Source organism: Hypomesus transpacificus, chromosome 7 (assembly GCF_021917145.1).
Source record: "Hypomesus transpacificus isolate Combined female chromosome 7, fHypTra1, whole genome shotgun sequence".
NCBI classification, from domain to species: Eukaryota; Metazoa; Chordata; class Actinopteri; order Osmeriformes; family Osmeridae; genus Hypomesus; species Hypomesus transpacificus.
The window spans coordinates 544518-559190 of NC_061066.1; the positions used below are offsets into that span (position 1 = coordinate 544518).

The following is a 14673-nucleotide window of genomic DNA, read 5'->3' on the forward strand; positions in this document are numbered from 1 at the left end:
TAAGCCAAAGATAATTGAAATATTGTTGTTGTCCAGGTGGGTAGAACAGTGTGACTGAAAGACTAATGGAGTATAAAATAAATGTTTCCTAGCCTGTGTTAGAAATGAATGAAGAGGATTGTTTGCCACACAAAACAAAAAGAAGAGAAAACTGAAGCTTGTATTGGAATAAACCACAAGTCCATTCTAAAGTCAATAGGGTATGTAAGTAGTGGGGGAACAGATTCAATTTTGGGCTGGGTCCAAAATCTGTGTCCTGAGGTGCACTCAATTCTGTGAGCTAAAAATTAATTGGGAAGCTGTCTCTGTTTCTCTAAAATCATTCAGTTGAATGTTAAGATAGAGTTGCACTGGAATAGAATAACAAATTGTACCTCATCAATTTGTTTTGTTGTCACATTTGGAATTTCATGAACATAGGTATTTGGTATCGATTTGCAAGCGTCACGATTTTTAGGTAGCCACAATGGACTGAAGTACTCAGGTCATCCAGCATCAGCAAGCAATTTATCAGGGGTTACTTGAAGATTTATTTGAACTTAATCTGTGTAGCTTGCACACAGCAATTTCACTATCTTGGACTGATAACTGATCCTGTATTAGGAGGTTTGGTGGGGTGAAATACCATCCACGATAGTTGGACCAGATGCCTGCCAACCCCCTACTCCACATTTCAAACTGTAAGGTCTTGCTGAATGCCAGCCAGGCGGCCAATTTATCAGTGAAAATGACTTGATTGTTCCGCTATATATTCATTAAAAAGTGCTGACAGTAACTGAAAGCTTTGTCCTGTCACTGTGTTCGTCCTCCAAAGACCTGAACATGAAGCTCTACCCTCGGTACACCCACATCAACTCTGTTTTCTTTGGCAGAACATGCCATTTTTTAGGAAGTATCACTTTGTCATGGAGAGTGTGTTTAGTTTCAGACTGGTGAAAAGATTTCCAATCTAATTTATGGGCTGATATACTGTACATCTGACAGTTATCCTCCTTCATAGAATTTGCACATGCTCAGAGACAAGTCTCCTTTGTTCTCATCCAGCAGTCCATGCCCGTATCCACTAGCTTTCTCCTACAGAGTTGTCTCTTTGTGTAGATAGCAATATCAATTGTGTATTATTATGTAATAGTGCTGATGGTGTGCTTGTAAGATTTGATATAGAATAGAAGCATTTCACTTGGACAATTCAGTTCCATCATCCAGCATCAAGCAGTCAGTAAATAAATGTCCAGTCAGTGTAATAATGTTGACAAGTGGTTTTATTCAGCAGGAATGGTGAACAATCTGTCAGTATTTAAACATTTTCCTACAGAAAGCAATCAATCGAGTGCCAGAATAACAGCACTTTAATCAAACTGTTTTTTTTTATAGTGAGCTTTGAAGTCCTATGACAATACTGTGTTGTACTGAAGAGCTCACTAGAGTAACATTGTGGTTTCCAATTGTAATTAGGAACATTTTATTCTCTTGGGAAGTTATCAATTACTTTTCTCTCAATTAAAACATCAGCCATTGTAATGTAAATTGTAACACAAATCTGTTAAACTGTATTTTCATGATTGTATTGGAGGACCGGAGGCAGAGACATTAATCTCAGTCACAAGAGTTTTGATTGCAGTTTTATACATGTCTGCCTCTAAAGATGCCAAAAAGATATCTCTCAACTTTGCATTCAGCCTCACATAACTGCATCTTTAGCTTTGTTTCAGAGAACAGACTTGTTCATGTCTAAATGAATGACTGGTTGTCAACTCAAGCAGCTTTAGCATTGCTGAAAAATGTATGTGATGGAGCTAACTTCAATGAATAGTGATGGCTTATAATTGATTAAAAAGTATTGAAGTTGGTCAACAGTTTAGTTGACACTTTTCATAGATAGTTTGTAGATAATTACTAAGCTGTATTGAAGCAAGTGAGGCTGTGTTTTAATCAAAGGGTCTTTGGTATCATAGTCTGGTGATATGACTAAGGAGGACAATCATTGGCTGACCACAGCAACAACGCAGCCCTTGTCTAAAACAACATGCATCTTCATTGGTAAAAATGGGAGAGGCATCCATACATATAATATGTTGATAGGAGTCAAGGGTCAGAAAATTCAGTTAACCTTTACATAGAGCATCTGACCCCAGTTAATGTATGACCAAATACACACCCATCATATGGGCACTAGGAATAGCATTTGTTTCATGGTATGATTCACTGTCACTAATGGAGGACATGGATATAATTTAAAATAAAATGACTCTCTGAATGAATCTCTGCCTTACTCATACTCATACCTACCCAAGTGTTTGCAATAGTCAATAACCCGGGCTTTCAGATGAATGAAGTTCATGTACACACATTTCATGACAGACAAAAGTACACTATGACTTATAACACTTTAACATTATTGGAAGATCACAGTTCACAGTACTTTTTGTCAAGTCATTTGGCATAGGGATCCATGTTGAGTAACAACAATAATTTAAAAACAGTAGAAAAAATAGCGTTTTACCTTCTTGGGACCACAACATGATATTTTTCCATGCATTCACAGATTTCACACAAATACATTTGCTCGCTTACACTACTACCTTATTGAAATAGCTTACAAATAAAAACACTATTAAATGGTGGCCACAAGGCTGTGCAAAAGGGAAGACCTCCAACAAGAAGCATTTCCATCTCACGCTTTGTTTTCTTTTTTTCAGCCAAACCCTTGCAAGTAACAAACTACAAAATAGCACCATTAAACAGTGGATAGGATTTTCTTAATACGGTTTTGCTATATGAAACCATCATGTAAAATGATAGAGGAAGAATGCATAGGATAACATAAATGGGAGTATTGGTTGATTATACAGACACAGACAGAGGAGGCAGTGCCAGAGATACGCTGTCTAATCTGGTTACTAGAATGGGACTGGACTATCATCCACATGGAGGATTGTGTAAGCAGCCCTTCCTCGCAGTCCTGGGACAACCACAGGACTTCTCAGAACAGGGTTTTGATGGAGCCAGTGTGTGTGAACCTTGCTCTTAGTAGCAGAGCTCTGATTTATTATACAGTAACATGGTCTGAATGTGAAAAAGAGTAAATGGGATTGAGGACGTGTGACAGCATTTGAAGACTGCAGATTTTTGTGTATGTGTTTGTGTATAGGTGTGTATGCATATGTGATTTGAGTGTACTTTGGTTTGGAGGTCATTGGTCTCTCTTTTTTAATAAAAAAAACGTGCAGTCCAAATTGTTAGAAAAGTAACCAAGGTCCCTGTCTCCCTAAGCTAACAAATGAAAGACTGTAGACCTATTCAAATTAATCATTGATCCTCCTTTTAGTGGCTATTCTTTGGCTTCTCTGTCCTCTGTATTGGCCCCAGTTTTTGACAATACTAAGTGTTTGACACAGGGAATCTCTTTCTAATCAAACATCTACATTTGAGAATAGCATTATTATGGGTTAGGGTTAGGGTTAGCCCTAGGGTTAAGTGTTTTCTCTCAACTTGAAATATGACTTAAATGTGACTCTTTCACCTGTGATCAACTTTATGTGGTACTGCATTTTCTTTTTCAATCAAACTATTATTTTCCCCCTGTTAGTCATGTATGATAATGAATCAGATTTAGGCCATCCCTTTTCTAGGACACCTAAAGCTCTACTCCGATTTCTTGACTGTCTAATCGACAAATATTATGTGTGAATATGGGATTCCATCTCTAAAACCTTAGTCATTCAGTACCTTAAATTGTGAAACAGTGTCTTCTTCTGACAAATGCATGACACTCCAATAAAATGGAATCACTCTATCAATCTTGAAAACAGAAGCTTGATCTTACCTAACACGGCCAAACCTCTCAGTGTAAGATTCAACTCTTCAGAGATCAGGAAATGAGAACATCCCAACGAAGCGACAGACCTCTGTTAGCTGCTCTCCGACTGGTTGTTGCCCCAAAAATGTCAGACCATTCCAGCAGCAATGGAGCACTACTTACACATGGAGGAATAATAAGATCTTGTATGTGTCTCAGCAGCTAAACTAGTCTGTTACATTGATTGATTTGACATAGAGAATTCATACTAACATGAAATGGTGCAGTGGGTGGGGTGTATTAAATAATCAGGACACCTCTCACATAGCCCAGCACTTAAAATGTCAGGTTTATATCAAACATAGAGCTTATTGTACCATTTCTCCATTTTGATTTTTTTGTTTTGTTTTACAGTGAACCATTCCATAGGGGCACCAGGTAAGGCCACACCCTTCTCTCCTCCCTATGCACCATCGGCCCGTCTGTGGTCCCCTACATTCTGTGGTCCCCTACATTCTGTAGTTTCTGCCTCCTGTGTTCCCTCGACTTGAGTTTTTCTGATGGACCTCCTAAAGAAAACAAAGAAGAAAACAAATTCAGTTAAGCAATGGAAAAGTAAGAAAACTCCTGGGGTCATAAATCCTTCCCTACTAAATAAATCCTACCCTCTGAAATGTAATGGACAGGTTTTGTACATTCTGTTGCCACATTCCACAAGCCTTGGACTGACGTTGTGTCTGCTGCTATTTCAATGTGTACTGTATGCCTTATTCTTGGACCATGCACATACCAACCTGTTAAAACCAGAGGCTGGGATTTCAGCACATGATGTACAGTACAGTAAGAGCAGAATATGCCCTGGGAGGGAGAGTGCCTGCAGGTCTACCACAAAAACCACTTAGTCCTTCTTTACTAATGGAAGAGTACAGAGAAAGTATAACACTGGGACACAGGTTGGAAGCTAGAAATCAAAATCTCTACATCTTGTCCTCACTGTTTCCTATTTTGGGACTAGTTAAATATGCAGTCTAGCACTTATTGGTTTGGTGATGAGTGTCTCTATTTTAACAGACTCTATATGCTGCACTGGCTTTGTAAAGTGTTTGATATACACTTGCATAATCTTCCCTCTCACAAACCCATAGTTGAGAATGTGGGTGTGTCTTCCAACCATATCACAAGTACACAATCAGCCCTTCTTGACACCATCAAGCCAAACAAGGGAAAGAAAAGGGGGGCGACCCCCTCTACTCTGCATTGTATTGCTTTCTGATCTTTACAACTGACCTTCAAAAGATCTTTCTAGACTACCTGACTTCAGTCACCAGTTCTCTTCCTCACTATTTCCTTGGCGGGCCTTTCAACAAAGGAGCAGGTGTTTACCATGGAATGCAGTGAACAGAACTTTACGTCTTAATTCTTCCAAGACTACACCTTTACCACCAAGAGTATAAGGTGTCGATTTAAGATAGGAATACAGGTGTGATGATAGCTACTTTTGTTGTGTTGACTTTAATTTGTTGTGTCCATCAATGCCAATATGATGCTGTTGCAAGAACCATCAGGATTGTCTGGCATCTGAACTTTGTTGAGGGATGTTCAAAAAACTCATGACTCAAAATTAATAATCAAACTTGTTCATTTTATTTCATATTTACTTTACTTCATCCTTAAATATTATTTTAACCTGTGTGTTCATCATGTTTACATTCTGCTGGAGAATATGGCAATTATTACATTGTATATCTTTCCCTTGATTGGTCTTAAGGCAATGTAACAGTGATCCCATACGTAATAAATACCAAAATACTTCATGCAAATGATGTAACAGATCCAAATGATCCAAGTGTTAATCACAAGCATGCTTTAAATATGGCCTATCATGGCCCATTCACACCATGCTGTGGCTTACATCAAGTCCCATCACAAGTTCAGGGAGTGACATACCTTGCAAGAAGGGTGACTACTATGCCCAGATATAGGTTTCTGTGGGGACAATAAAGCAATTTAGATGTGATAGATTTGCTTCCTATTGTGTAACAGGCAGTTTACTGCCCATCAATGGAAGATCAATCTTCTAAAATATTTGAAGGGTACATTCAAATGAATTGTATTCTTAACCAAGTCAACTTCTATCATTTTCTGAAGCTGTTGTGGGATATGACATAATGAACCAATGTTAAAGCCTTGCAAGCCACCTCTATGCATTCTTTTTATGCGTCCCTGACTGTTGTCAACTATGACCTTTGTTTTGGTGTATATCGGTTTGGCGCTGTGCTCACCTTCTTGCTTTTAGTCTTGTCTGGGTGCTGTGCTGTCCTACGCTCTGTGCTCTTGTCCACTTTGTGCCCTGGGGTACTAACCTTAGGTGTTCTCGGCATGTCTGTGTGGCGTTGTGCACGGACAGAGCGAGCTGCCTTGTCAGGCTTGGCAGGTGCACAGTACATCTCCAGCCGCCTTAGCTCACAGCTCCGGAAGCAGCACTCGTCCACAATGCCACGGTTATGTGACCGCCGAGCACTGGGCCCATAGCCTGCCGGTTTGTCTGGGAAGGAGAGAAAATACTTTAGGAATCAACGTGTATCATTATTCTGTCACAGTGCCTCAAACAGAGTAGATAGCAACATCTTGCTGTTTGGGACCTATCGTCTGGATATCCATGTCAATAATGAGTTCAAATGTATTTGCATATAAATCAAAAGGAGGCAGTAGAGGTCAATACACAGGATAACATAACCTCTTAGCACTAGGTCTCCATTTCAGTATGTATGATGTTGCTGAATAAGACAAATTGACAGTCCAAGCCAATTCTATATATAATTAATTCACAAGGACACTGAATATGGTTATGGGCAGAGTTATGGTTAAGCGTTTGGTACAAACTTCATTTAGGTGGAGTACTTTCTTATATCACATACACAGTGCATCATCCCACCTCAATCTATCGCTGCTGTTGGGCTTTTAAATATTCCTCCTGTTACATGATTCAACTGCATTGATGACCGATACCTTCCGTCTTTTCATTTGATATGTAGCTATCATATGCTTGTATGAGGACAAAAAACAACACACAGACGTCCCTGTACAGGTGCTTTAGAAAAAGCCAATGGGTTTACAGGCAGACATTTAGATGTTGGATGTAGCCCAACTTTTATAGAGCAGGTTTTTCTCCAAGGTCTTATATCTATGAGAATAATTAATCACAAAGCTGTAACAACTTGTGGCTTGTAGCCAGGCTCTGGAGCCTGTAATAGCTGAGTGCTAACAGCCAGGTCTTGGGCCTGATTATTCTGATATACGGACAGCGTTAATGACATGGATTTCTTCAGTCTAAAATTTACAGGGTATCACATTGCTCCAAGTGGACCTTTTTTGGCAGCTGTTTCCCAGTAAAAGGGGGTCACCGTCACCCAAATGTTGAGAATATCACGTTTGGCCATTTCAGACCTGGTGTCTTTTACCCTGCGGCCCTGCAAGCAAGGCCAAACCTCAAGCCAGGTGGGCCCAATCAGCCCTCAGCAACCAGGCGGCCTGAAGTCCCGCCCCCTGTTGGCTAAGCTTCCACTTTTCATTCATATTTTCATCTGGATATCCAGATAGGCTTCACATGCTGACTTTCCGGGAGCCAGTCTATCTCTGGATATCACACAGTAGGTGGGAACAAACAACACCCAGCTTCATACCGTAGGTGTTTTTGAGGGCCACAAGAGAGACAGAAATTACATTCCTTGGAAGTCTGCTGTCCTTCAGTATTGCTTACCATCTTTCCAATCTCAGCACTTCTGTTTTAACCTTTTTAACCTCCATGTTCTCAGTATGATGGAAGGAGATGAATGTCACGTTGCACACCTGAATGTCAACAGCTACTTTTTATCCAAAACCCACGTTCTATCAGTGGCCTTTATAAAATATCCCACTCTCCATTTAAAATTCCCACGTCACCCTGGGCAATATAGCCCTGCTAGGCTTTTCCCTGTTACCAAATGAAATAATAATAATTTAATGTGGCATTTACAAGGAGGAAATGCCTTTCCCTCTCAGAGTTAATAGCTCTTGGCTCAGAAGCCTGCCAGTGCTGACAAAGTACATTAACTTCTTCTCTTTGCCTGCCTTATCCTGACAATGTTGTTTTGGATAGCGTGGAGGTCCCATTCAGAAACCCATGCAGCATCTCAGGTCCCTGGGCACAGTGTCCCATAGGATGATGGAGGGGACAGAGTGAGAGAAAAGGAAAGGAAGGCGGGAATGAGGGAAGGAGTTGTGCTGTATGTTGTTCTGTAGAGAAGTTATTAAAGTTATCTAGAACTAGTGCTATATCTTATATTTTAAAGTCTTACAAAGAGGTCTCTAATTCTCCCCTCTGGTCTGGAACATGGTTTGAATAATACAGTCTACTATGAATTGCCTTCTTAATCACGGTTCTTGTTGTCTAACAAGCACCTCTGGGAGAGAGAGACATGATGCTGAGCCTTAGCTTGTGATCTTGCAAGCAGACAGGTTGTTGCAAGCCAGAAGTCGACTGTGCGTAGTTCTTTGGACTGTTTTCCAATTCCTTCAAATAAAGCCTCACAAATTAACATCCGCTATTATTCTCAAAATAGCCCTGTAACCCTGCTGAACAAACAGCGGGAGGGGAGAGACAAATCAGCTGGCACAGTTTTTAACATGCAGAATAATCAGCTGAAGCAAGTATTAAAAAGCTGAATAATCAGGTTAAATAGTTTCTATGCCGTATTTTGAAGGGATCACTGTAATCCCCATAAACAGAGTTTTAGTCCGTGAGCTGTGGTAAACAAATAGGGAAAACAACCTTTCCTATCAGACTGAGCCTCAAAGATTGCCAGTTTAAGGGGGGATCCATTAGGAAAGCCATTGTTTTTTCGTTTGTTCGCTGACATTCAGATCAGATTAGTGGACACTTCTTTTGTTTGTCTCTCGTAGTAGGCAGTCACGACAGATTAGGGAACAATTTTGTTTTGATGTTGTTTGCTATGATGCACGCCTCCATCATGGGGTGGGGGAAGAGAGAAGACCCACTCCCTTTTTGTGCCATCTCACAGATATGTCAAGTATGTAATGACTCGAGGGACGAATGGTGGTGTAAGGAATAGTGAGTTCCTGCATCATGTCACACTTGATTGATGATTGGCATGTAGATCAAAACAAGTAGTGCTAATAATAAGTGCTATAGCTGCTTGAAAAGATGCATGCAAAAATCCACAAACATACATAAAATAACAGACATACTAAGTTAGAGACGACAGCCTCCCAACACAGTGACGACATCTCAAACCCAATGCCTCTGATAGTGATAACATAATCAACAGTTAATATTATTTTGAACAAGTCATAGTTTGCCTGACAGACAAGTGAGAAAAGTCATGGTGAGGTCGACCCGCCATCTGGCTACTTGAGAAGTCGAGTCCATGACTCTGCTGGAGATATTGCATATAGCAAGCATTCCTCAAAGGAGTAGCGCTGGAAAGAGACTGCTGGATTCGCCCCATCCAGAGTGGCACAGCAAGGATCGCAGTTTTAAGGCCTCGCCGTGGTCAATAAAAAAAGTGGATTCTTGGTCAGTGCAGCGCACTGCCTGCAGAGTGTCAGGGAGTTTATGGCTGGACTGGGACTACGAAAACTGCTATAGACCTGGAAACTAGCTCTTTATCACTGGTACCACAAAGCGTTTATAGCCAAACTACATTTTTCTTCTCATTTTCAACTGAGTTTCGTCTTCTTTTGTTACGCAATTAAAACGGAGTATTGAAAGGCACAGGCCTACATGATCTGTCTCTAAGTAGTGAGCCACACCCCCAGGGGACAGGACATGCAAGATGCCGCTGATGTATCTACAGAAAATAACATGACATGTACTTGGCAAGCTCTGAGTAGACAGATCTAAACATTTTACCAGGGTCTAGCTTTCATTTGCTAGCCTCAATGCAGGTCAGAGATATGGTTATAGGTATATGGATGGATAAATGAAAAGCTATATGACATATAAATTGAGTGACATTTAAATGTTATGATGGAGTTATTAAGGTTAAGTATGATGTACATTGCAGCACCCCAGGAGTTCTCAAAACACCTTCAGCCTGAATGCAGAGGCCCATGCCTGTTCTTTTCATGTGGTGCCTCTTTGTTCAGCTGAGTAGTAATTCAGACAGGGTCAGAGTTTTTATTTCATCCCTCGTTGGAAAACGACACCTTTTTTCCGTGATGAAGTGAACACAGGAGGCTTTTCTTTAATGCTGAGTGCCTTCCGCTGTGTGTTCAGGTCCAGAGAAAAACTGGGTGGGGGGGGGGGGGGGGGGGGGGCATCCTGATCATCCTGTAATCCCTGTAATCCCCTGCTGCTCAAGGACAAGGCCTAGCTGTGTGTGTGTGCGTGCGTGCGTGTGTGTGTGCATGTAGCTGATGTGCTGTTTACACGTTCTAACACTCTTGGCTCCAGCTGCTTCAAGTATAACAGAAGGAGACAAAGGCTAAGAAAGTCTCATCTATGCTTGCTTAAAAGCAATTTACTACCCACCTCTTCATTCCTTGTTCATTTCACATGCTGCTAGTAGAGGATGGCACAGCCCTAAAATAAATGCCTTGAGGCATTTATATAATATTTTTTTATCAGAAATCTTCTCTTTGTCTGAGATTGGTTCACTTTCAAATGGTAAATCCAAATCCAAACGGTCCTTAAGGGTTTGTGAAACAAAATAATTTAAAAGAATAATCGTGTTTAAAATCTCCAACAGGTTGTATTTCATAGACAAGCAAAAATGTACAGTGGGTGATTAATAGTACCTAACTACCTCTTAGATTTAGACTTGGGTTTATATTACATGTTGGGGGAGGCAGCTACTAAGAGACAAGTAGCTGAGAAGTCATTCTTCATTTTTATTCTGTTGTAATTCCTTTTGACCTTGTTCCCCCTGCGATCAATGGAGGGCATTGATCGCAGGGGGCGCAGATGTTAAACTGAGTATGTATCCCAGGATGCATTTCAGCAGGAAATGGATGTCACTTTAGGGCAATGAAGACAATGTCCCTGGCCAAGAGACCCCAGTATATAATTCATGGAATGCCTATCTACATATCCTCTTCGACACAACTCATGATTCTGCCTGCTAAGGCATTACAAAGACAACTGAGGATTTCTAGGTCAGGCTAATAATTGGAAAAACTGACTATAGTTATGCATTTTTTCCCTCTTTTTGGAGACCACACTACATAAAAAAGGTAGATATATATATAAAAATACAAAATTTCCACCGAGTAGTATTTCACATTTCTGTCAGGGTAATGAAATCTGAACACTTGAAATGCAAGTGCAGCTACTTTACCAGTGACACGAGGTAAGGTGGATTGGCACTGACTTTCACCACAGAGAGCCCAGTGTCACTGCAACACCCTCTGACAACACATCATCACCTTGGGGTTTGCCAAGTTCAACATAGGCAGACTGGAGGGTAAGAGTTCAGGCTGGGCCCAGCTGTCACACTCCCCAGTGCTGAACCAAAATGGATTCTCCAGATATCTCACCTAAAGAGTCATCGTTTTGAATGTGTTTCCATCTGACAGCAGGAGAGAGGCCTATTTTCCACAACCAGCACCCTGGTACACATAGCTCATCGTCTTCTTGAAAAAGTATAGTGTGCAAGGAATGCCCTCCTTTCTGAAACACAAGCGACTGTGGCATTGATGGATGGATAATTTGCAGTTCTGTGACTGCTCAGTATAGGGTAATGCCGTCAAGGCCCAAACCTCCATGAACTCATTTACACAGTTACAGAACAGGTCAGTTGAGGTCTGGGGATTAAGAGGGCAAACCGGTTAGTTCCTTTGCCATTGTCCGGTATTCAGTTCATCAACCACATGTTGAGTGGTGGCCTACTGTTAAACATTTATATATAGACTATGTGATATTAAAAAAACTATAAAAAAAGAGAAAAATGAATCAATTTAATATTCCCAGTCCATATTAAATCCATTCAGTCTCACCTCATCAAATCACTTGGACACCATCACACCTCATCAAAATCTTTACACATCTTAAATATATCAGTACATTTACACAAAGTCATCACTCATGTTACGTGCGTCTATGTTCTCAACTCTCACCCTTTTATAGAACAAACAGTCAGTGGTATAAAATGTGATTGACAAGAAGATTGACATGTCTGTGCACATTGCTGCACAATGGGAACATGATAGCTGTCCACATAAAAACACCACAGTTGTTCAGCATTTGAGAACTGCATGGGCTTGACATAGGCTACAGTGTTTGCTAGTGCCAAGTCAGTATATGATGCCAGAGAACCCATTCTGGGTCTGTAGCTCTATTTCTCCCAAAGAAGGGAACCAGGGTACACAGCAGTATTACTATCATTGAGGGAGAGCACCCAGCACCTTGCATCAGCAGCTCCATTTTAGTCATCTTGCTCTGGCTTTTGTGTCTCTAATGGAAACAAAAGATTTCAATCCTGGATTCTTATTGTGGGGTTTTCTTTGGATAGCTGTGCTCTCTCTCCTCCTCTCTCTCCCCCTCTCTCTCCCCCCCCTCTCTCTCCACCCCCCCCCCCCCCCCCCTCTCTCTGTGGAAAGAAGTTCACTGCAACATGGAGTTTTTCCCTCCTCTTTCTTATAGATATTAAGCCAAATTCCACTTAGTCCTTTTCCTCTTGGAAGGAGCTGCGATTTGCCATGAGAAAAATATACTATATTCCTGTTAAGCATCATTCTGCACGTCATTTACCTCTTTGTAACACCCATACTATCTCATTTCTGCGTCAAGAACTGGGCACCATGCCATACTATATTGAACTAGGTCGTAAGCACATTCCAATCAGTAATTAAGAAAACTAAGCTTGGATATATACTGCTGTCTTCTCTGATAATATAATTTGAATTGTTTAATACGAGTTAAGAAACCAAGACAGAACCCGCGAGAAGCGGGGGTGTGTGGGTCCATATCAGAAAGTAAAGGAAACATGAAGAATATGCTCTTTATTTATTCATGAGGTGCGCATAAGAGCAATGGGATAGAAGCCGCAATCCTTTATTAATAAGTAAAAGATGCACTTACTGAAATAAAAGCCTCTGTCTCCACATACAAACTGCAGCGTGTCGACCAGCTCCGCCCCACACAGGGTCTCTGGCCCTGCCCCTGTTGCCGCCGGAATCAGGGCTACGACGCACAGCAGTAGTGAAAGGGTGTGGGTACAGGAGATACAGCACATCGCACACTGCGCACAATGGGAAGAAGGAAGCATTTAGTTGGTTAGAACGACGGCGTAGCAGGTTGGTCACATGGCATCTAAAGATAATTCCACATTCAAAACCAAAGTAGTTTTATTAGGCTGTACGCTACCTTATACAGCCTAGCACTAACAGCTGCCAAACCGAAGGTGAGGGAACAGGTGTCAACCCGCCAGGACAGATTGTGACAACGTATGGGCCAAACTAGATAAGACTTCAATTAGAACATATTTGCCGTGTCACTAGCTATGCCTCCGTTTGGGCAACAAAATATTAGTTGTATCTTGAATCATCCATCGTGTAAATAAAAGCCTTCGTTTAAAGGATGCGCTGTGACCGGCAAGCGCCCTGTCTTGAGTAGAGGGCTGCATTTCAGTTCGGACCATGCAGTCACACTTTGCCTTGTCTCGTCCAAGATAGTTGACTAAAGGCTTCTTGCCATAACATCTGTGATATTGGAAAATACCTGCGTTATGCAAGGACCTGTCAGGTTACTCAGCATCAGCATGCGCAACTAAAATGATCTGTGCCAAATTATGTCTTTGAAATTGTTCATTTGCCTAGCACACTGACAGCAATATTGTAACGCTCTTAGTTTTAGCACAAAAAACGATGGTTTATGAGGCCCGGATCTTGCCTATCCAAATATGAGATGGAAAACGGCTATCCCGCCAGACCCAGCAGAGGAAGCTAAGTGGGCCAAATATACATAATAAAGAGAATAAACACAGGATCCATCTACATCAAACTCTTACCACATAGTCTCCGTTCCCAAATAGCGCTTTTAAGACTTCTTAAGTCATCCCCTTTAAAGTTTTTTTTTTTAATTATTGGTCATTAACAGAATCAATGCAGAGTCAGGAGAAATGACAGTGAAAGTTGAGTAACGCTGCATAAGGGTTTATGATTATGAAAATGACACCGGAGCGCACTGCGCAAACATAATGATGATTCTGGAAAAGCATTCATATCCAAGGAGTGTGCTAACTCATGCACGTAGATAGTCTATCAGGAGATCCCCAGAAAGTCAATTAAAGTAGAGGGGGGGAATTCCTATATTTCTATTTGAAAACAATTGGGGATGCTCTCCAGCGCATGCATTTAAATACATTTAATTTTCCTGATCAATTCTGAAAAAGCCTTAATGCGTAACATTTTTTACAGTATCTAATCCTAAATCGTATGCAATACCAGAACGAAGCTTTTTATTGATTTGTTATATTAATCTGAACATAAATCTGGTTGCTTTCTGCAAAAATGTAATAACTGAATGACCAAAGTGACAATCTGGTGTCAAATTAAATCAGATAAGTTACCTTGAAGACATCACATAAATGCCACTTGGAGGAATGACCGCTAGACATCCCCACGGGTCTCCGCACGACAAAGCCCAGCAAAAATGAACTTGTTTGAAGTCATTAAAAACAGCGAGAAAGAGGATGGATGCAGGCAATGTCACATCTCAATATTCCGACTTTGTTCCATTGCGCAGGCTCGTTTTGGAGAAGTGAGATTTAGCGAACAGGAGACGGATTTAGAGAGAAAATCCCTCACATTTATCTACATTACACAGACATTTTCAACAGGAAACAGCTGGGGCAGCATTTGCCTTCTCCTCGTTC

At 41.0% G+C, this 14673-nt stretch overlaps 1 protein-coding gene across 3 annotated transcripts; it reads right to left on the reverse strand.

The window, feature by feature from the left end:
• Positions 1–1244: 1244 nt before the first annotated feature.
• igf1 (insulin-like growth factor 1) lies at positions 1245–14647 on the reverse strand. 3 transcript variants are annotated; one of them, XM_047022951.1, is made up of 5 exons: positions 14368–14647; positions 12879–13038; positions 6082–6344; positions 5747–5785; positions 1245–4368 (listed from the first exon to the last, which is right to left on the reverse strand). In XM_047022951.1, the coding sequence occupies exons 1-5, from the start codon at positions 14413–14415 to the stop codon at positions 4309–4311; spliced, it is 570 nt and encodes a 189-aa protein (XP_046878907.1). In that variant the 5' UTR covers positions 14416–14647; the 3' UTR covers positions 1245–4308. The 3 variants fall into 3 exon arrangements, with proteins under 3 accessions (XP_046878907.1, XP_046878909.1, XP_046878908.1); XM_047022953.1 differs by having other exon boundaries at positions 6163–6344; positions 14368–14633; XM_047022952.1 differs by lacking the exon at positions 5747–5785 and having other exon boundaries at positions 14368–14633.
• Between the last annotated feature and the right edge of the window lie 26 nt (positions 14648–14673).